Source organism: Bradysia coprophila, unplaced genomic scaffold, assembly GCF_014529535.1.
Source record: "Bradysia coprophila strain Holo2 unplaced genomic scaffold, BU_Bcop_v1 contig_356, whole genome shotgun sequence".
Classification (NCBI taxonomy): Eukaryota; Metazoa; Arthropoda; class Insecta; order Diptera; family Sciaridae; genus Bradysia; species Bradysia coprophila.
In genome coordinates, this window is record NW_023503614.1 from 64,971 (window position 1) to 86,550 (window position 21,580).

At 40.0% G+C, this 21,580-nt stretch overlaps 1 protein-coding gene across 1 annotated transcript; it reads left to right on the forward strand.

The window, feature by feature from the left end:
- The first annotated feature begins 787 nt into the window (after positions 1 to 787).
- On the forward strand, positions 788 to 19,161 carry LOC119081205 (tolloid-like protein 1). Its single transcript, XM_037189924.1, has 15 exons — positions 788 to 985; positions 6,095 to 6,237; positions 6,296 to 6,595; positions 6,829 to 6,923; positions 6,987 to 7,301; positions 9,286 to 9,431; positions 9,502 to 9,703; positions 14,344 to 14,605; positions 14,683 to 14,888; positions 14,996 to 15,352; positions 17,876 to 18,162; positions 18,231 to 18,411; positions 18,477 to 18,631; positions 18,701 to 18,799; positions 18,863 to 19,161. The coding sequence occupies exons 1-15, from the start codon at positions 788 to 790 to the stop codon at positions 19,133 to 19,135; spliced, it is 3,219 nt and encodes a 1,072-aa protein (XP_037045819.1). The 3' UTR covers positions 19,136 to 19,161.
- The last annotated feature ends 2,419 nt before the right edge of the window (positions 19,162 to 21,580 follow it).

Below are 21,580 nucleotides of genomic sequence, written 5' to 3' on the forward strand. Positions count from 1 at the left end.
ATGAACATGTTGAGGCTTTCCGACACTCTGAGATATTCCTGTGATCTAAAAGAAGAAACGGGTGCACACCTAATGTGCGATTACCTTAAATTTCTTCACTTACGACAATTAAAACAAGAATTCAAATGTCTACTTGTATTAACTGATTTCTAAAATGGCTGATGAATCACTGGCTAGACAAATGTAATTAAATTAATTTTTAGCGAAAGTAGTCATTTGTGTAACTGTATTACACACCCGTTTAAATTGAGTCATTTCAAGCTTATAGGGATAAACTCTCTAACTGACCGTCTTTTTTAAATCTCTTATTTCTCCATAACGAATATTATAGAGAAATGAGAGAAGCAAGAGAAATACAAAATTTAGAAAAAGACGGTCAGTTAGGGAGTTTATCCTTGTAAGCTTGAAAAATGCACGATAATCTGGACACGAACACTTGGATTCTGTCGTCGCTACCTATTAAATCGGGTGGTACCAAGATGCTACTTTATCCGCTTTTCTATCATCCTCTAATTATTATTATTATTATCCTCTAATGCAGCTTCCTCACTTGTTAGTACCTTGTTACAACATCGCACGCTGTCAGTTGAGGATATCGCTTATTTATTAATTTCAAGAGGCGGACCAGGCATTAGAAGAATTTCTGACATTTGTCTTCCATCTTTCATAAATTCTCTACATGGAGCACGTGACCTAGCATCTCTCATATATACCCTCAATGGATAGCGAGGTTACTCTATGCTACTGAAAAGAATCTCATAATTGCTGGAATTCAATTAACAGCATCATGCCAGACAGTCCTTCAATTCAAAAATCATGGGATTACATCAATTTGGATCGAATTGTTTCTGAAATACGATTACATTCTCCAAAGGACGAAGCCCGTTTCAAGGCATTGCAGCAGCCAGAGTCAGGGGGTTGGCTTCAAGTCATTCCATCGAATAACATCGGTACTGTAATGGACGATCAAGACTTTCAAACATGCGTAGCACTTCGTCTAGGAATAAAATGCTTCGAAAATTACAAATGCAATGATTGTGGTTCGTTTGTGGATGGGAGCTGTACACGTGGACTTAGTTGCCCCATTGCAAAGAGTACCTACCCCAGACACGTGAACTTGAATCATGCACTCAAACGAGCTTTAACATCAGCCAGACGTAATTGCGATCTCGAACCAATTGTTCTATCTCGTGATGATGGCAAATGTCCAGATGGAGTTACTCTAGCCCCTTGGTCAAAAGGAAAACGTTTAATGTGGGACGTTACATGTGTTGACACCTTAATTTTAAACCTTACATCGAAAAAAGCCGGTGCTGCTGCTGCGCTCGCTTGTAAACGAAAGCACGAAATGATGTAATTTTTGCTTGTTAGTAATAAAAATATACAAATTATTTATCAAGATGATTTGAATATGTAGTCACCTAAATTCGGATTGTGTCCTCCCTCGTTGGACACCATCGTTACAAAGGAATCAGGCGCTTGGCTAGGCAAAGTATATCGTCACGTTATTATGGCATGGATGACAATTCATGTTATGTGCGCCATATTTATGCTTGAAGTGTCATGCCAGGCATTCCGAAATCAACATTATAATTTAACGGTCACTCATTTCGGTAGACTTGTGGTGACACAGATCATAGTAATCCATTGAAATGTATCGAGTCACAGCAACCCTTGTAGCAGCCTCATACCAAATACACAATACCAAATACATTTTCACCGGATAATTGCCAGAAAATGTTATTTCAATCTAGTTGCTCGTTTTTTCCCCATAAATACAAGCAACTCTTCACAAAATTATTCATTCTTTCTCGGACAGCCGTTCTATCAACAGCTCCGGCACATGACGACTAAGGATACGATTTCTACTAGTCGCACAACAAACAATCCGACAACATTTCAATTGTGTCCTGCACGTCTACACTCACACAATTCAAATTCACGTAAAAAACAAATTTACTTTTAAGCCAAAAATATTTAAGCTACAAAAGTAAAATTCTTAAATTTAAGGTTTAGCTAATTTAGTTTTACGAACATTTTCTTTTGATCGATGATCGTCGGAACGCACAAAATCTAGTAACATTCACCAGTTACTACAAACAGACCAACCTCTCGAACAGTAGAATTGATTCCACAATCAAATTGTCAAAATTATCGTTCAAACGTTAATTTTCTACAACTACTACACCTCGAAATTACAAGAATGTCTCCCAATAGAATTGCACCCTTAATGTACGTTCCGCCTGTCCAGGTAATACTGTGTAGGAACGCCACATTACTACAGTTTTCGTGAGTCGACGTTCAAAATATTTTCTTGGTTTAATTCTAAATAGTAGTTCACATTCACAATTCTCATTCTACAATAAATTCAGCATGTGTTCAAAATTCAAAAACATTGCTTAAAATCACAAGAAATGACACAAGTCTTTCATCGACATTTCGAATGTTACTTCGCGGTCATTAATCGCAAGATTACTTTGCCTCTGTCTACCATCTGCCATCCTCCGGTAAACACGCATCTCAACGCAAAAAAACTTACACTCCAAGGCTCATTCGGATGATTTTGACGATTAACTGTCATGTTCTATAAACCAAAATCCTTGGTAAAGTATTTTTCGTTTATAGAGTACCATATTGAAGCTAACCTCTTTGTTGGAATTGTTGCTGACATCACTGAGTGTGAGTCATTATACGATCTGTTATACCAATTGTTACAGTCATAGTGTTATTAGTCATAGTGTTCAAAACTTTGTAATCACTTCACTTTTCTACTTCAACCAATTAACATCTTGTTACTGGTATCTTAACTAAACTGAATAAAAATGTAATAGCAAAATCAAATAACTGTGGCAAACTCCAACACTCTTCGTCTTGAAACTGTTTTACAAAATATTTTTTCGACAAATTACAAGAATTTGCTATGAATTTCGGAATCGGAAAATCTCCACTTTCTTGTACTCAACTCGGACAACTGCTTGAGGAACGAATTGTCTAATTTCACTTCACGGAAAAATTCAATAACGCTATCACCGAACGTTCCACGACTTCCGAACCACAGACCGCGAACACACCAGTCTCTCTCGCCGAATGATTGCACGTATTTTTCAGTGTAAAATGGAATGCATTTGCGGTAGATTTTTTCTTTTTCGTCCTTGACAGTTTGATCCTGGTTGATGTCGTTCGTTTCATATCGAATCGTTGGATCAATGATGTAAGCTTTCTTAGAGTTCGGGTGGAAGGCAATAATGTCACTGAATCGACTTCTTCCGTCTGTATCGACAGCATACACTTCTTCGTAGCACGTGAATCCTATCGTTCTCAGCAGGTTGGCAATGAAATGTTTGATACTATGATGTCTTGACGTAATTAGCAGGTTATTCGCCGAGCAGCTTCCAGTAACATGTTGAATGGTTTCACTCTCTTTGCCGCATTTACGACAAAGGTTGGAAGAGCTTGCGACGCCTGGAACGCCGTTGAGATTGGCATAGTTGGTGCTGAGTTTGATTGCTGAGACCCATTCGGACGATGAAAGCGAGTTTTTGTTGTACACAAAGTCGTTACTGGGGGTGTGATTTTTGAAGTGAACAGCGCCTGAACCTTGGTAATTCAGCTTGCACCAGCAATCAAATGTTTCATTGCGTAGAGCAGCTCGCAATGATCGTGATGTGTCACCAACAACGTTCAGTGCTTGTTTTCATTGGGTCATTTCATCACGGAAGTCGGACACGGAGTGGAATAGGCCATCGTTTATTTTCGACAGTTTGCTCGCTAGACTGAAATGTTGCAGGTGGACTTCCCATGCAGCTCTGAACAGTCCCAGACCGCGCAGTTTCCTTGGTGCGTAAAAAAGGTTGTCGTTCGTTCTAGTTGGAAGGCCAATGATTTCTTTGACTGTTCGACGTATCATTACATCTAGGCCGTTCGTGACTGTTGATGGAATTTTGTGAATTGGTGCCGCTTGCAGCGGGTAGACTAGAATCGGGAAGACGTACGATGTCGACATTTGGTTTAGATTTGTGTTCAGCTTCGTGATGCACGTATCGTCGAACACCAATTCTGTTTCAAACGAGCATCCGAGATATTTTATTTTTTCATTTCGTTGAATGCCAACAATCTCACTTCCATCAGCGAGTCGAAGCGTGTCGCATTCCAATTTACCATTTCTGATGATGATGGCTTGACTTTTTGATGCGTTCAGGACGAGACCGATTTTTGCAAACAACGATTTGATCAGATCGATTGTACGGCATGCTGAATTTTCACAGTGTGTCGATACGGCCTGATCGTCGGCGAAACCAGATAGACAAATTGTGTCATATTCGGCTGAAAGTTCGTATCCGTTGTTGCTTGCGTATTGAGAGTCGCAAATTTCTTCATAGATGAAGTCAATAGCGATGTTAAACAGGATCGGTGATAACGGTCCTCCTTGAGGGACCCCGCATTTGATTTCAATTGGATGAGAAGATTCTTTGCCTAGAGTACCACGTTGTTGTTCGACAGCAGATTCATTATCAGGTCGTGTAGGTTTCCTGAAACACCTTTTGATTTCAACGCTTTTGAGATGTGTAAGTGGCCGATTTTGTCAAACGCTTTGGTCATATCGAGAAAGGCAATTGTGCAATTCTTTTTTCGTTTTTTTTGCATCTAAGAGGCATGCATTAATCATTCTAGCATTAACATGACAGCCAGGGATTCCAGTCACGAAACCACGTTGGTTACAGTTGATAGTTATTTGCGCCCGCAACTTCGAGTCCTATGTTTTTTCAATTATTCTTCTCAATACGGAATAGATCGTCAGCCGTCGCCAGTTGCTCACTGAGTTGATGTCGCCGTCCTTGTCGCTGAGAATCATTTTGCCTTGTCGGAAACCCGTCGGTACAAATGAGGAGCGAAGCATTATGTTCCCAATCATTGAAATTGATTTATTTACATTCAGTTGTCGAAGTGTTTTCACCAAAATTCGATCTCTGCCGGCAGATGTGTCCAGAGCCATTTTCTTGATTTGTATTGCAATGTCTTCTTCGCACAATGAAATATCTTCGTGCGGCTCTTTGTTTGGGTACCTTTCGAGGCATTTAATGTTTTCATGGTCAAAGGTGTCAAAGGTGAAACATTCATTTGACAACAATTTTGCAATTCTGTCTATTTCACTATTCTCGACAACCGTCTTACAATAGTCACGCAGACAACTAACTTCTTGGACAGATTTCAAACATCCCTTGGCGCATTAAAATAAACTCAACATGGTGTACACTATTGGACTGGACATTCAATATGGACTAATTTAATCTAATAACGAAATCAGTTTAGAATTAACAACTTGGCAAACATTCAATTTGTCTAAGACGTTTCACACAAGCAAAGCAAGACAAACAATCAAATGTTCCTGCTTTGAAACGGCCACAATTTCCGGCGCAGACTACACACAGCTATGGCCCTAAGAATAGACGTGGATCATCGATTGAAAACAATTTTTCCGTAGGGGGGAAGTATCTGTGGTGACACAGATCATAGTAATCCATTGAAATGTATCGAGTCACAGCAACCCTTGTAGCAGCCTATAAATACCATGCATACTTTGTAAATAAATCATTCAATCACCAGCTTCGGCTGGCAACAAAACTCAGTATTTCATTTGTGGAAGTACACAACTCCCACAGACTATTGAAACCGGGGTAAGCGTATGTGTGGCATGTCATTGGTCCCGTGGTCGCGTGGTGGTGCATTAATTAGGCTAAATATCGTTCGCTGACTGATCAACATTACCACTTCGTTCCGTTCGCCGTGGAAACAATTAGTATTGGAGTGGCGATGCTGTTCAGTATTTCGAATCAGTCAGCAAAATGGTGTGCTCAAGATGAACAAAAATCTAGACGAAAAAGCAAGCAAAACGGCATATTTCTATACCTTTCCCGCACCTCCCAAAATTTTACTTTTCAATTTGTTTAAATGGCCAAACTGTACAAATGCCAATGAATAAAGATTTGTTTATGGAAACGGTGGAGGTACAAATCATTTGTTGATATTTCACGACTATTCAAAAATAATCGATGTTTCTGTTGACAATATAATTAATTCAAAATTTGTCATAAAGACGCCAACAGCCAAAACGCCAGGAGCAACTCTGCTGAATAATGTCATCAATCTTGATGGTGACGTAGATAAACTGGACGATGTTCAAACCTTGACGTCGCACTCTGCTGTTCGAAAACGTCATCGACATAGACGCCCAGCCAGGTACTTATACCATTTTCAGCATATTCGACATTTTATTGAAAGGACTAAATCTACGTAGGATGCAAACGAGGCGAGCCACAAAGCGAAAGCCATTTCCTGACAGTTACCAAGAACGTTTGGGTAAAGTGACGCATAATCTTCACCGCCGCATTAAAAGAGGAGCTCCGACAGCGAAAAAAGAACGCATATGGGACGATGGTGTCATACCGTACGAAATAGATGCACACTTTAGTGGCGCTCACAAAACATTGTTCCAACAAGCCATGCGACATTGGGAAAACTTTACTTGTATTAAGTTCGTTGAACGTATACCCGATCAACATCCGAATTTCATTCTGTTCACATCACGACCTTGTGGGTAAGTAACGGTATCTTTTTACATAATAAAACGGAAATATCGTTACACTTAGGTTCACTTGGGATCACCTAGCTTCGAATCGGCTCCGATGTCTAAACAACACACATGTATTTGGGGTGATGTCGTATCAACTGATGGAACACACGGATTGAGATTAGAGACCTCGCACTAGTATCTCAATTTCGATTTTAGCATGAACTGCTGTTTATTTACCTTTTTTTGTACCCTTGCAGATGCTGTTCCTATGTCGGCAAACGTGGCAAAGGCGGGCAAGCCATTTCAATCGGAGAAAATTGTGACAAATTCGGAATCGTAGTGCACGAGCTTGGTACAGCCAAAAGTTCATAGCAATTTTTTCTATCATACGTTTTAATCCAAAAATTATTCGCAGGCCATGTAGTTGGATTCTGGCACGAGCACACCCGACCCGATCGCGCAAATCACGTTGTAATCCAGCGGGACAACATTATGGCGGGTCAGGAATACAATTTCAATAAGCTAACAGAAGATGATGTGAACTCGCTCGGTCTACCATACGACTTCGATTCGATTATGCACTATGCACGTAATACATTTTCGAAGGGAGCGTATTTGGACACAATACTACCAGTTAATGTGGAAGGGAGAGAACGACCGGAAATCGGACAGAGATTGAGATTAAGTGAAGGAGATATAGCACTGGCAAATCTCCTGTACAAATGTTCGAGTAAGTGTTTTGTTGTCACAAGTTTTTGCTTGATTTGATTCTCGGCTTGATGCCGCAATAACACGGTGGGGTTGAACAAAACTTAAATAGAGTCGCGATACCATATCCGATTTTTCTTCATGTTCTTATTGAGGGACTCGAGTACTAAAACGAACCACATTCAGTTCGCGTATCCATCCGACCGTTTCGGTGAACCGGTACTCATGGCCGTGCGGGACCGACGAGTTAATTTGAATACAGATTGTTGTCGCAACGGATAGTTGGACTAATTCTAAGCTAATTCGTGTTAATGTCTTCCCTCGACAACCTGACTACGTAGTCACAGCCAGCGAAAGTCGCGCTAATAGGCATAACTGGTGCGATGCGTACAACTCCCGCGGCGGCCATAAAGGCCCTCTTAAATGTAGAACCCCTACACCTGCATGTAGAATACGTGGCAAGAAAAACCGCCTTGAGACTGCACAAGTGCTCATTGCTCCAGGTAAAACACTACGGACCTGCAAATATATGGAATAAAATGATACAAACATCTCCAGATCTGGAAATGATCAGTGATAAAATCACACCTACAGATTGGGTTTGACAGAACCTTCGACGTACAGATACCCAAAAGAGTAGACTGGAAAGAAGATGGAGTTCTTCCAAAGCAAAACGGTACTGTCTGGTACACAGACGGATCCAAAATGGAATCAACTGGAGCAAGCTACTACAGTCAGCATGCGCAGCGAGAGATATCTATCTCTGTCGGTAACCACGTTACGGTGTATCAATCGGAAATTGTGGGCATCCTACAATGCTCTCTGGAAATCATCTCTGATGCGAACATCCGATCAATGTAATCTGTTCCGATAGCCAAAGTGCGGTAAAAGCACTCAAAGCAAATAAATTCACCTCCTCACTTGCACTGGAGTGTAGAGATATGCTACAGAAGATAACCAATACTAATAAAATTACACTGGTATGGATCCCAGGACACAGTGGAATTGAGGGTAACGAAATCGCAGACAAATTAGCTAGAATCGGATCGAACAATAAGTTGCATGGTCCTGAACCAGGTGTAAAAGTAAGCAACTCCGAGCTGTATAAACACATAAATAATTGGAAGAATGAAAAATTTGGAAAATTCTGGACCCAATTCGACCAGACACGACAAGCGAAAAAATTTATCCGAATAATCAGGAAAAATAGTAGGTTCTACCTATCGCTCAGTAGACAAAATCTAAAACGACTTATAGGGATACTAACAGGGCACTGTAAACTTAACAAGAACTTACACACCATGCTCCTATGTGTGACAAATGCGACCAAATTGAGGACGCCCAGCACTTACTGTGTGAATGTCCGGCCTACATCATGGCTAGAGCCAGGGAGGGTATGCCGTTCCGCCCAGTATCATAAAGGGAAGCCATCCCAATGACATACTCCAATTCATGAATAGCGTGAATAGAATTTAACCTAAGTGGGTACACACAACAGGCCCAACGGAGGCTTAGGTGCAGGGACTTGTTCCACCCACCCTTAACTTAACTTAGGATGAGTGGAATTGTTATCCATTCTTCATAAATAAGTGGCCTAAGCTATTTGGAGCATTTCTTACAATGATTGATTCAAGAACACTTGAGTCCCTCAATACGAACATGAAGAAAAATCGGAGGTAGTATCGCGACTAGGTTTAAGTTTTGTTCAACCTCACCGTGTCAAGAAATCGATGATTCCCGACAAGAAAATGTAAAAGGTGACGCGAGTCCCTGTGCATACTTCCAAAACAACTGGTATCAGTCAAAAACCCTTAATAGAATAAAAAGTGATGCAAGCCCTGTCCAATAAAACTGATATCGTTGTAGATGACGCACCTTGCGCTTGATAGAAAATTTGAGCAAAAAAAGTTTTCGTCACAACGATATCAATTTTTCTTGTAATAGAACTTGCGTCATGGGCGTTGTGCCCGTGATTCCGCAGCCTATGACTTAAAAATTTATTTCAGAATGTGGAAAAACGTTTCAAGACAATTCGGCTACGTTTGCGTCACCAAATTACCACCTATCAACACCGTCCAATGAGCCTCAAGCATGTGAATGGCGTATAACAGCAACGCACGGTGAAACAATTGTACTGAACATCACGGATTTGGTAAAAAATATATTCTACTATTTCCCGCTGCATCACTGCTAACCAGAAAATCTGTAACATCTGTTTCAAGGCCATTTTCAAATCTAACAATTGCCGGACAGACTATTTGGAAATACACGACGGGTACTGGCACAAATCAAAAGTTTTGGGTCGATTTTGTGGTTCAGAAAACGTTTCAGAATTGATTCAATCTACAGGCAGTCGAATGTTGGTGACACTATCAACAACTCATCACCAAGAGGTTTATCGGGGATTTGCTGCACATTACGAAGGTATGGTTAGCCACATCATCTAAGAGTCATATCTTGAAAAACTATAACCAATTTTTTGATAAATTAATTAAATCTCGAGTCGTTGGCCTGCATAGCGCAATTACGAAAGCCCGTACGAAGTGCCTTTCGTATGAAACCAAAGCTAAAACCACTTCGGAGCATCAAATGATGGAATCTTAGGAACTAACATATTACCATCTTAACAATCAGAAAAGAACAGAACCTCTTTGTAAACCTCGGAAATCCTTTAAATCCCTCCGAATTCTAGAACTGGGAAGATTGTAGACCATGAGGTAGAGATGTGCGGGCCGCCCAAAAATGTCGGGCCACCCGGGTTTTTATCCGGCCCGACGGGGCCTGGGCCGGACGGGCTTCAAATCTGTCGGGCCGAGCTTGGACCGGACCTAGAAAATTTTTGGCCCGATTTTCAAAGTTTCGCGCACTTTTTTATATGAAATTTGCTTTCGGGCCGCCCGAAAATGTCGGCCCGTTCGAGTTTTTATCCGGCCGATCGGGCTTGGGCCGGACGGGCTATAAATACGTCGGGCCAGTTCGGGCCGGGCTTTAAAAATGAATTTCGGACCGGGCTTCGGGCCCGACGGGCTTCAAAAAAACATCGGCCCGCACACCTCTACCATGAGGTTGCTGGTATGTTGGGAACCAACACATTTTTACCTCCATAATCTAGAAATTCCACAAGTTAACCAAAGTTCGAAAACATAAGCTAACGCGACCCGTACGAAACACACAGCCCCGTACAAACTCAAATTTCATCAATTCCTATTTAAACAGCTATATTTACCTTCCTTTCTTATTTAGGCGGTCACTACAACCTACTATTGGTTTTGGCCACCTCAAGCAATCTTCTCCAGTCGCTCACCCTTAGTACTTTCAGATCAGACTCAATTGCATCTTTCCATCTCGCTCTCGGTCTTCCTGGTCTTCGACTACCATCGGGATTTGTATTTAGCAGTTTCAGTGGTACACGTTCCTCATTCTTTGTACATGACCGAGCCATCTTAATCGATTGATTTTGAAAAATTTGACTATATCAAGCTCCTTGTAAAGCTGATACAGCTCATGATTGTATTATCTTCTGCATTTGTCGTTTACATTGACACCTCCAAAAATTGATCGAAGAAATTCGGTTCACTGGAGTGTGAGCTAGGTCTCCTGGAGTGAGCTCATATCCGGCTACTCGTCCGTCCAACATGGAGTATTTTGTCAATATCTCGAGTAAATTTTGATCGAATTTCATGATTTTTTTTTGTTTGAAAGGTATTAACGAATGTAAAGCGTCGGTACTATTTACAGCTATGTTTCGCTATATGCAGGAATAGAGCGATTTTCAGTTATATTAGCCAGTTATGTAGCCAAGCGTTCGTACGGGGATACCGAAGCCAAATGTGCGTGCGGGCATACAGCAGCCAAGATGTTAGTGACGTATGCAGTTGACGTCAGACGATGCAAAGAATTTTGACCGAAAAAAATCCTTTGAACGGCTGTGTGATCGTGAATTCTGCTTTGTACACGTTGAGCACCAATGTAGAGGACTGCAATGTCCTGGTACTGAATCGTTGGCCGGGTAGTGGTCAATTTGTGGGAACAGAATGCAAACGAATCCTCTAAAACGTTACAAAAAAGATTCTTTTAACTATGAAAATTGTACTTTCGTCCCCCAAACGAAGATGCGAAAGATTATTTCATATCTATGGCACTGCCTAAAATAAGACGAGTACTCGATAGCGGTCGAAAACAGAATGAAGAAGAACGATGAGCGTCGCTTCTTTTATAGGCAAATTTTCCATTATGGCCGATCGTCATCGTTGTCATTTGTATCTAGAAATTTCTGCCAAATGTCACGTGTGTTCGCACCATCTGTGTGTGATGATTGGTACTCGTTCTTGCATGGTGGTTTATTTGAATGTGTTGTACTACACCTGTAAAATGTTTGTTTATGGGTAAAAATTGCGGTATATAGCTGTTTAAATAGGAATTTATGAAATTAGACTTTGTACGTTGCTGTTGATATTGCCTCTACGGATAATAGCGGCAGAGTCGAAATATTGCTTGATTTTTGCAAGTGGTTCCAGGTGGTTCCCGTCGTCCAATCAATAGCGGCAGAGTCGAAATTTTGCTTGATTTTTGCAAGTGGTTCCAGGTTGTTCCCGTGGTCCAGTCGAAAAGTGATGTATGGATGGTGCCCCTTATTTTTGATAATGAACAAGTCGTCCATATATCATTTTGTCCAAAAACTTCAAATTTAGCCGCTATTATACGTAGAGTGTGCGTTGTTCGTATTTACGCTATTCAGTAGGGACGAAAATGAAATAAGAGTGATGAATAGTTTCACATTGAAGGCTTTTTAGTACGAATAACGAATATGGGTCTGTTCACATATTACATCACGCTATTATGGGGGGGGGGGTACAATGATATGTGACGGTTTCAACAAATTTGGGTCAAAATTGCCCCTTTTTGCGTGACGGAGGGGGAAGGGGTGTCAAAAATTCCATAAAATAGCGAGACGTAATATGTGAACAGCCCCTAGGTGTTTCATAAGGGGTCGCTGTTAGCTTATATTTTTATATTTCTTTTTTGCTTTTAGGCTTTTAGAGCGATAATAACGAGCTAATTTTCAAAACGCTTCGCGAGTAGCGTCTGTAATATTATTCAATTCTAGCGTTAGCGTCGCTAGAAAAAAATGACTAACGCAAACGCACCCAACCTTGCTGCACAGTAACAATTTTTAGACCCGTACGAAGTACTGGGGTCTTATGGGTTTACGCATACGTTTGTAACACGTCGAATTGGACTCCCTGAGTAAGGGGAAACCTATTGTGGTTGTCTAGAGATGCCAAATCCGCGAAAAAAAAAATGTCCGTCTGTCCGTCTGTCCGTCTGTCTGCACGATAACTTGAGTAAAACGCATCCGATTTTGAAAATTCTTTTTTTTCCCGTTTGGTAATGTCAAAAGACAGGCTAAGTTCGAAGATGAGTGATTTTGGATCGACCCCTCCCGAGCTGTGGCCCAATAAGTGCTTTACGGTTTTTCGAAGATATCTCCGGACATTTAAACGTTAAACTTGTAAGTGATACGTCAAATAAAAGGTATTTACAATACCGATCGACAAAAAAAAGTTTATGGAAATCGGATGACCGACTCGTGAGTTAGACCCCTTGGTGTGGAACAGGCACAGGGCGGCAAGCAGTTTTTGCTTGTAGGTCGGCCACATTTGAACATATTTCGTCTGTTTTAGCTTTATTAGATAGGTATTGACCGTACCAATCAGGGAAAAAATTTTTTATGAAATTATGTTCTCCGGAGCGTGAGCTAGGTCTCTTGGAGTGAGCTCTTATCTGGCTACTCGGAAGTACAGTGAACGTGGTGTATTTTGACAATATCTCGAGTAAATTTTGACCGAATTTCATGAATTTTTTTTTGTTTGAAAGGTATTAACGAATGTAAAGCGTCGGTACTATTTCCGGTCTCCTAACAAAATGGCTGCCGGCGGCCATATTGGATTTTAGTAAAATAGAAATATCTTGGGAAAAATGATACTTAGAGAGTTTCTGTTAACATGGAAATTAATTAATTTGTTATGTGTGTGGGGTTTCAGGGATTCCATATACGGACATCTATATATACCTATATACAGGCATATAGAGCTATATACAGGCATATAGAGCTATATAATAGCATATATTTATCTGTGAAATGTTTATTTATAGTGAAATATAGATAAATATAGCGGTACATAGCTGTTTAAATAGGAATTTATGAAATTTGTCTTCGTACGGGGCTGTCTATATTGCCTCCGGCAATTTAGTTGTATATGATAACAAGGCAACGAGTGGATAATGTAAGTGATTTTAAAGGAAGAATAGTTTTTCAGCAGAGAAGAAAATGAAGTAAGAGAAATGAAGAGTTTCACATTAAAGGCTTTTGATACGAATAGGTGTTTTGTACGGGTCGGCGTTAGCTATGTTTATATGAAATAATGTGATGAAAAAAATGAAATGAAACATTTTTATGAATGAAGGAAATCACTTTTAAAGAGTGGTGGTTCCTTAAAATGTCCATTTTATGGTAGGTAAACGTTTGGGCCCTATTTTTTGGACATTAAGTGAGGACTTAATGACTATTTAAGTTTGCTCTATGATCATTTTGAATATGCTTTCCGTACGATAAACACTTTGGTAAATTTGAGTCTGACTTTGGGAGTAAGATGCAAGGTTCTGAAAGAACAGGTTAAGACACTTCTGAGTTGATCACGAAGGCGGTGACACACAAATTTTGACAAATAGATTCTTTTTATTGAAAAGACTTGTAGTATATGGCCTAGATTGTTTGGAATGTCAACTTGATAAAAACTATTTTTTTTTCTTCAAGTTGACATTTCAAACAATCTGTAAAGAGTCAGTTCAACAAAATGTGTCTATTTGTCAAAATGTGTGTGTCACCCGCCTTTGTGAGTGTCTTGACCTGTTCTTTCAGAACCATGGTAAAATGCCATGGAAAATTCGTAAATTTTGTGAAGAAACGCTGTACCATGAATCAGGAATATGTTTTCAAGCTTAAAGTTCGCGAGCAGTAAACCTGTAATAAGTCTAACAAATATTTGGTTTTACATTTACAGTTGTCTGTGGCGGTGAACTTAATCTCGAAAGTGGTGGTCGACTTGATTCTCCCAACTATCCGCTCGAGTACCGGTCCAATAGAGAATGTATTTGGAGAATCACCGTACCGGAACAGTCTCAGGTTGCTTTAAAATTTCAATCATTCGAAATTGAAAACCATGACAATTGTGTGTACGATTACCTTGAAGTGCGCGACGGCCACAGCGCCGATTCGAAACTAATAGGTGTGTTCTGCGGCTACGAAATACCACCAGATATGCGGTAAAATGATCAAAGATTTATCTAGTTTGAATATCTTGCGTTTACTCATTTCGTTTTTGAATTCATCTTTCCTGAAGGTCGACCACGAACAAAATGTTTGTAAAATTCGTTTCCGATGGATCCGTTCAGAAGGCCGGATTTTCAGCAACTTTTATGAAAGAGCTTGATGAATGCAAACTGCAGGATCATGGTTGCGAACACGAATGCATAAACACTCTGGGCGGATATAAGTGTTCTTGTCACATCGGTTTTGAACTTCATAGCGACAAGAAATCGTGCGAAAGTAAGTACTGTCGCCAGAGAAATTACAACGGATGACGTTGTAGGCTCTGTGATGCGTCGCGTCGTGCCGACAAATCTAATCACAAAACATTTCTCATTTCCTACTAGACGCTTGCGGTGGTTTGATTGAAGCGCTAACCGGAACGATAACATCACCATCATTTCCGGATATTTATCCAAGGTCCAAGCAATGTGTTTGGGAAATTGTGGCGCCCGAGCAACATCGCATTACCATCAATTTCACGCACTTTGATTTGGAGGGAAATAATTACCAGCAAGAGGAATGTGACGACGATTCGCTGAGTATTTATTCGAAGCTAGATGGAGACAATGTCAACAAACATGGCACCTTTTGTGGGTCTCGGGTACTACCCTTGATAACATCTGATGGTAATGTGATGAGAATTGAGTTCCGATCGGACGATACAGTACAAAAGAGTGGATTTGCAGCAATATTTTTCACAGGTATGTCATTTGTAAGCTACATTCGACGTCAGTGATATTTAGACATTAACTAATTTGCGTGACGCAAGTCCTATTACTAGAAAAAACTGCAGAGCTATATATACAGCAAATATTGAAGTTCTACAATTCAAATCCAATTGACTCCAATTTAGCTTTTAAAAAACTAGGCGTTCGTACGAGTTTAACAAGCTATCACACGTTCTTGTAGCTTAAAATTTGGCCACGCAATAAATCTTCCAAGAAGCCAAATTTCCATACATTTTGGTCTAAAATCAAAGCAAAATAAAATGATCAAGTCTGGTTTTTCACAATTGAATTTCAATTGTCAAAAATCAGAATCGATCATTTTATTTTGCTTTTACCTTATTACAGTAGTTTAAACGAAATGAAAAAATCCTACGTTACTTTGTTAGTCCGTCCGTCCGTCCGTGTTTCTTATCTCCTAAAGTCTTCTTTAGAATTTCTTGAAATTTTGGGAGTAGATTCTAGTCGGCATTCTAAGACATTCCACAAAAAAAATTGGGGGGAACGGGCCTCGTTTGGGAGCTAGGACTCCTGGAAGTTTTCATACAAACGCCATATAACAGCGTGTTTTATGGGTGTGACTGTGTGTGTCAGAAGAAATAATTTTTTTTCAGCTAGTAATTATGGATAGTGATTGGTAAATGTCAGAAAAAGTGTTTTGGTGTATTTGGGTTATTTTCGACATGAGTGAGGTGTTCCAATATTGGTTCCTAAATTTTGGGATGTGAGATGATTCCTCTGGTACTTCCTAACTTCCATCGAATTTTTCGATTGATTTTGGTTATTTTCGACATGAGTGAGGTGTTCCAAGGTTGGTTCCTAAATTTTGGGATGACAGATGATTCCTCTGGCACTTCCTAACTTCCGTCGCATTTTTCGATGGATTTGGGTTATTTTCGACATGAGTGAGGTGTTCCAAGGTTGGTTCCTAAATTTTGGGATGACAGATGATTCCTCTGGCACTTCCTAACTTCCGTCGGATTTTCCGATGGATTTGGGTTATTTTCGATAAAAGTGAGGTGTTTCAAGGTTGGTTCCTAAATTTGTAATTGCAGATTCGGATATCAAGAAAACACTTTTTTGGAAAAAGTATGTGATTTTCTCATTTTCGAATGGAAGATATAGAGGATATAAATTGCAACCTAATAACAGAACAGAAGATCAAACCAAACTTCCAAAACAACTGATATCAGTCAAAAACACTCTCAAAGAGTAAAAGTGACGCAAGTCCCTGGGCATACTTCCAAAACAACTGATATCGCTGTAGGTCACGCATTCTGCGCTTGCACGCAAAAAAGCAAAAATTAGGCCAAAAAAATTCTAGAAGAAAAATTTTACCAAAAAAAAATTGCGTCACAAGTGGCAGATGTTGAGGAAAGTACTGTTAAGAAAATCGTTAAAATATGGAAAAATACGCCCTGAAAGAATGTGCAAATGAGAAATAGCCGAATCATCTGCCACTTTGTGACGCAAATTTTTTTTGGTAAACTTTTTCTTCTAGAATTTTTTTGGTCTAATTTTTGCTTTGACATTTTTTGCGTTACATTTTGTAAAAGGGAAAAATCCTCTGGAATTTGGCTTATGCTTTATACTTTGTCAGAGGGAAACATTCTGTGGAATTTAGCCTTTTCGTTACGTTTTGTAAAAGGGGAAAATCCATTGGAATCGTTCTGTTAGCCTTTCTGTCAGATTCTGTAAAATGAAAAATCCTCTGGAATTAAGCTCGACAGATCAATTAGCGTCTGTTATAAGGGAAAAGAGTATAGTTACAGTCCAACAAAGTATTTTCCTCATTCGTAGAAGAAAAATCCTAAATAATTACGCACAATAGAGTATTAGTGTTCCCATTTGTTAAAGGAAAAATAAATTTTCGGATCTTCAAAGAAGTATTTTCGTTTGTTTAAAGCCAGACTTCAAAACCGACTTGTTTTTCTAGTGAAAATGTAACGTTTTTCTTATAATTTCCATAACAAAAGCGTGATTTTCGTTGGAGTCGGGTGCAAATACTCTTTATATGTCTATTTGCACCCGGGTGCAAATAGTCACTTCGATGAAACAAATTGATATCTAAATTTCACTGACGTCTCGACTGTGAGGAAGGGTATGTATGGTGGGTCCGGTCAAAAGTACATAGACCAAAAATCCACATTTTCCAGATTTTTTTGGTCATCGGTCCCATTGTGGTGCGTCCACAATTGTTTTTGCAGCACTATGTTGTTTCGACGAAATGGTTAGCGAAATGGTTTCTGTAACTGTTTCGATCTGAGAGACAGTGCAATTTCATAACTCCTGAAAACGTTTAAATAAATGCTTTTGCCAACATCTCATCAAGCCATGGCGACAGTGGCAAACAAGTAACCACAAAAGGCTAGCCATAGGCTTTTGCATACAAGCGAGGATAGTTACTAAAAAAGTTTAGTTTCCGATAACTTTTGACGCGTGATATTCAGTGTTTTCATGGTGTGCCGAGTGTAAAATTCTAATTGATTGTTTCCGCAGATGCTGACCAATGTGCTGTAAACAACGGCGGATGTATGCACAAATGCGAAAAAACTGTGGGATCTTACACTTGTTCGTGTCACAATGGATACGTGTTGCACGACAACAAACATGACTGCAAGGAAAGCGGTTGTAAACATGAGATATCTGTTTCGAATGGTCAAATTTACAGCCCAAACTATCCCGATTACTATCCGCCAAAAGGAGATTGTGCATGGCACTTTAGTGCAACTCCAGGCCATCGAATTAGGCTCATGTTTACCGAATTCGAAACGGAATATCATCAGGTATAAATCAGATTTTTGAGACCGGGCCAATGCATTTCTCACTTGCTAAATGTCGTAAATTTCGTCAGGAATGTGCATACGATCACGTCGAAATTTACAATGGAAACACATCCGATAGCTTCACATTGGGACGATTTTGCGGTCACAAGCTACCACATCCGATATTGGCTGCTAGCAACGAAATGTTTATGGTTTTTATATCCGACGCAAGTGTGCAAAGGGGAGGTTTTGCTGCAACTCATTCGACTGGTAACGCATTTTATTCCGACGAGCCCGTTCTTGTCATTTTGTATATTTATTGATTGTGTCTTTAGTCTGCGGCGGTCATTTGATTGCCACATCGCAGGTACAACATTTATATTCGCATGCGAATTACGGTGAATCTAATTACGATAACAACGCGGATTGTGAATGGGTCATTGAAGCTGACCTGGGAGGAAACGTGCAGTTGACATTCGAAACATTTGATGTAAGATTTTGGTGCTATTTGCATCCGAGAGTGCAGTCAGTATTAATCAAATGTTTCATCTAATTACAGATTGAAGATCAAATAACCTGTTCGTATGACTATGTGGAGGTGTTTAACGGAATGGACGACTACAGCGGGCCAATATATGGTCGGTATTGTGGTAGCACTGTAAGTTGTTTGTTTTAATTTTTCAATTCCACACGACAAACGTTAATATTTGACTTTTCAAAGAAACCGGAAGACATAATATCCGTAAACGAAGGGCTCCTCGTTCGATTCCGCACCGATGGCACAATGGTATCGCATGGATTTTTGGCAACATACATTTCGGTGGATCCATTCGAAGAAGTTGAGCAGATGAAATCAGAAAATTCAGGAATGGTGACACCATTTCCCGGTTACCTGAGAAGCATTTATGTGGCCAAATTAGACAACGACTACGATCAGGACGATGATGATCAGAGGAAAGTAGAAATGCCAAAAAATTCGACTAAGTTTAGTTAGTATAAACAATAGTTAATTAACGTTGATTAAATGCACAAATAAATACAATTGAACTTTTTGATAACTAAACCTAGCTGTCTTGATTGAATAAGGCCCATTAGGAGTAATATTATTTATGCAGAGAGTTTCGGGAAACGTGCAGTTTTAAATCAGAAGTCAATTATCATAGGGCCGTTAGTGTAGGGCCGTTACGCAAGTCCGTTTACACTTAAAAATTTGAAAACAAATTTGTAGAACTGAGGAACAGGAAGTTTTTTCCCCCTTTGAGAGTTTCTAGAGCTGTCGCTTCGTTTCATTGAGCTGGGAAAGAAGAAGATCAAGTCATTTTCCACTCGCCTGGAGCAGACCATCACGTCAGGTATAACTCTTGTAATATGTAAAAAATCAAAAGAAAAGTTTAAGGTTCAAATTGTTGTCAGGGTCATGCCGAAGGCCATAAATTTTTCGAAGATTTTCATGTTCAGAGAACAATTCCGTACTCATCTTACTGAAGAAGACGGGAATGGGCTGAGACAGGTGTTCATTTTCCTAATCAAACACTACCTGAAGGCCTGGTTTCGGAGCCCTTTCGCATCCAAAGCTCCGTACCAGGACTTTACTTTCATAAAAACCGTTATGTTGGATAAATCAATTGGCAAAACTTTGATTCCGAAAATTTTCAAAGAAAGAGCAATCTGGTCATTCTTCGTCATTCTTTGATTCCAATATCGAAGTTGAAGTCCAAGATGAAATGGTGGCCCGGCTGTTGTTGGATACGGAGACGGAAGATGAAGAATATGAATATGAAGCAAGTAATGGACGCAGAGTGTTGGTTAAGCCAGAAGTAATTGAGTACTTACATGACAAAAAAAAGTTCAGCGATTTCGTGTCCCCGAATAAAATCAACTTCTTTGAACGATTTCGGATTCCAACAGAATTACTGCGGCAACCAGCTAAAGATTGGCAATTCAGTGAATCATACAAAAAAGGTTTAAAATAGTAAAGACGCTGAAAGTAGCCAATGATACAGCTGAACGATATATTCAATTGATAAAGTCATAACTGTCGACGTGATCAGACGTTCTTTTTACTGCAGTACGCAAATCAGTTTTTTTAGCCCCGTACGAAGTACAAAGGGGCTTGTAGGATTACGATGCCGTGTGTAATTGATGGAATTTGAAGCAGACGGTAAGGGCAAAGTGTTTGCATATGTTCTGAACATAGATGACGAATCCGCAATAAAAAGTTTGTCTGTCCGTCTGTCCGTCACGTCGATATCTTGAGTAAATCAAATCCGATTTCAAAATTTTTTTTCCCCTGAAAGATAGTCGAAATAGTCAGGCTAAGTTCGAAGATGGGCATATTCAAGTCGACCCTTCGTGAGTTAGGGCCACCTAAGTGATTTAAGGTCTTTTGGTGATATTTATGGCAAAATAAACGATGGAAATGGCAAGGCAAATGATAGGTATTGTCAATACCAATCCAGGAAAAAAAAGTTTTTTAAAATCGGGTGAGTGGACCGTGAGTTAGGGTCTTAGAAGTGAAATGCTACTAGGGCCCTATGTGCATTTCACATATAACTCGAGCAAATTTCATCCGTTTTTCGTAATTTTTGTTTCATTTGGAAGGTAATCAAAGGCCGAATAGAATGTTGTTGAAAAAAAATTTAATTTGGATCCTAGGACTGAGGCCGATACTAGGCCCTATGTGTATTTATACTCAATAAATTAAAATTTTAGGGCTATTTGAAATTTTTGTTTTATTTGAAAGGAACGTCGTACGGGGCTTCGTAATTTCGCTATGCGCTATTTCTAAGATGTACACATTACATAATAATTTTACTTTAACTACATTAACCGGCGCAATAGGCTTACGGTCAAAGTAGGGTGACAGACGCACTAGGGTCACGTACGCAATACGTACGCAATACGTACGCAATAGTGAACAGCTTCAGCCGGCCTTAAGGCTAGGTGAAGGCTGTTTATTCACCTTGCGATAGTGAATACCTTCAGCCGGCCTTAAGGCCAGGTGAAGGCTGCTTATTCACCTTGCGATAGTGAATACCTTCAGCCGGCCGTAAGGCCAGGTGAAGGCTGCTTATTCACCTTGCGATAGTGAATACCTTCAGCTGGCCTTAAGGCCAGGTGAAGGCTGTTTATTCACCTTGTGATAGTGAATACCTTCAGCTGGCCTTAAGGCCAGGTGAAGGCTGTTTATTCACCTTGTGATAGTGAATACCTTCAGCTGGCCTTAAGGTCAGGTGAAGGCTGTTTATTCACCTTGTGATAGTGAATACCTTCAGCTGGCCTTAAGGTCAGGTGAAGGCTGTTTATTCACCTTGTGATAGTGAATACCTTCAGCTGGCCTTAAGGTCAGGTGAAGGCTGTTTATTCACCTTGCGATAGTAAATCCCTTCAGCTGGCCTTAAGGTCAGGTGAAGGCTGTTTATTCACCTTGCGATAGTAA

Excerpts from the sequence above, each read along its gene's own strand:
- LOC119081205 (XM_037189924.1), top strand. The coding sequence starts at position 788 with ATGCCAGACAGTCCTTCAATTCAAAAATCATGGGATTACATCAATTTG. Across the intron at positions 6,596-6,828 it reads TTCACATCACGACCTTGTGG|ATGCTGTTCCTATGTCGGCA; the intron begins GTAAGTAACGGT and ends GTACCCTTGCAG. Across the intron at positions 9,704-14,343 it reads ATTTGCTGCACATTACGAAG|TTGTCTGTGGCGGTGAACTT; the intron begins GTATGGTTAGCC and ends TTACATTTACAG.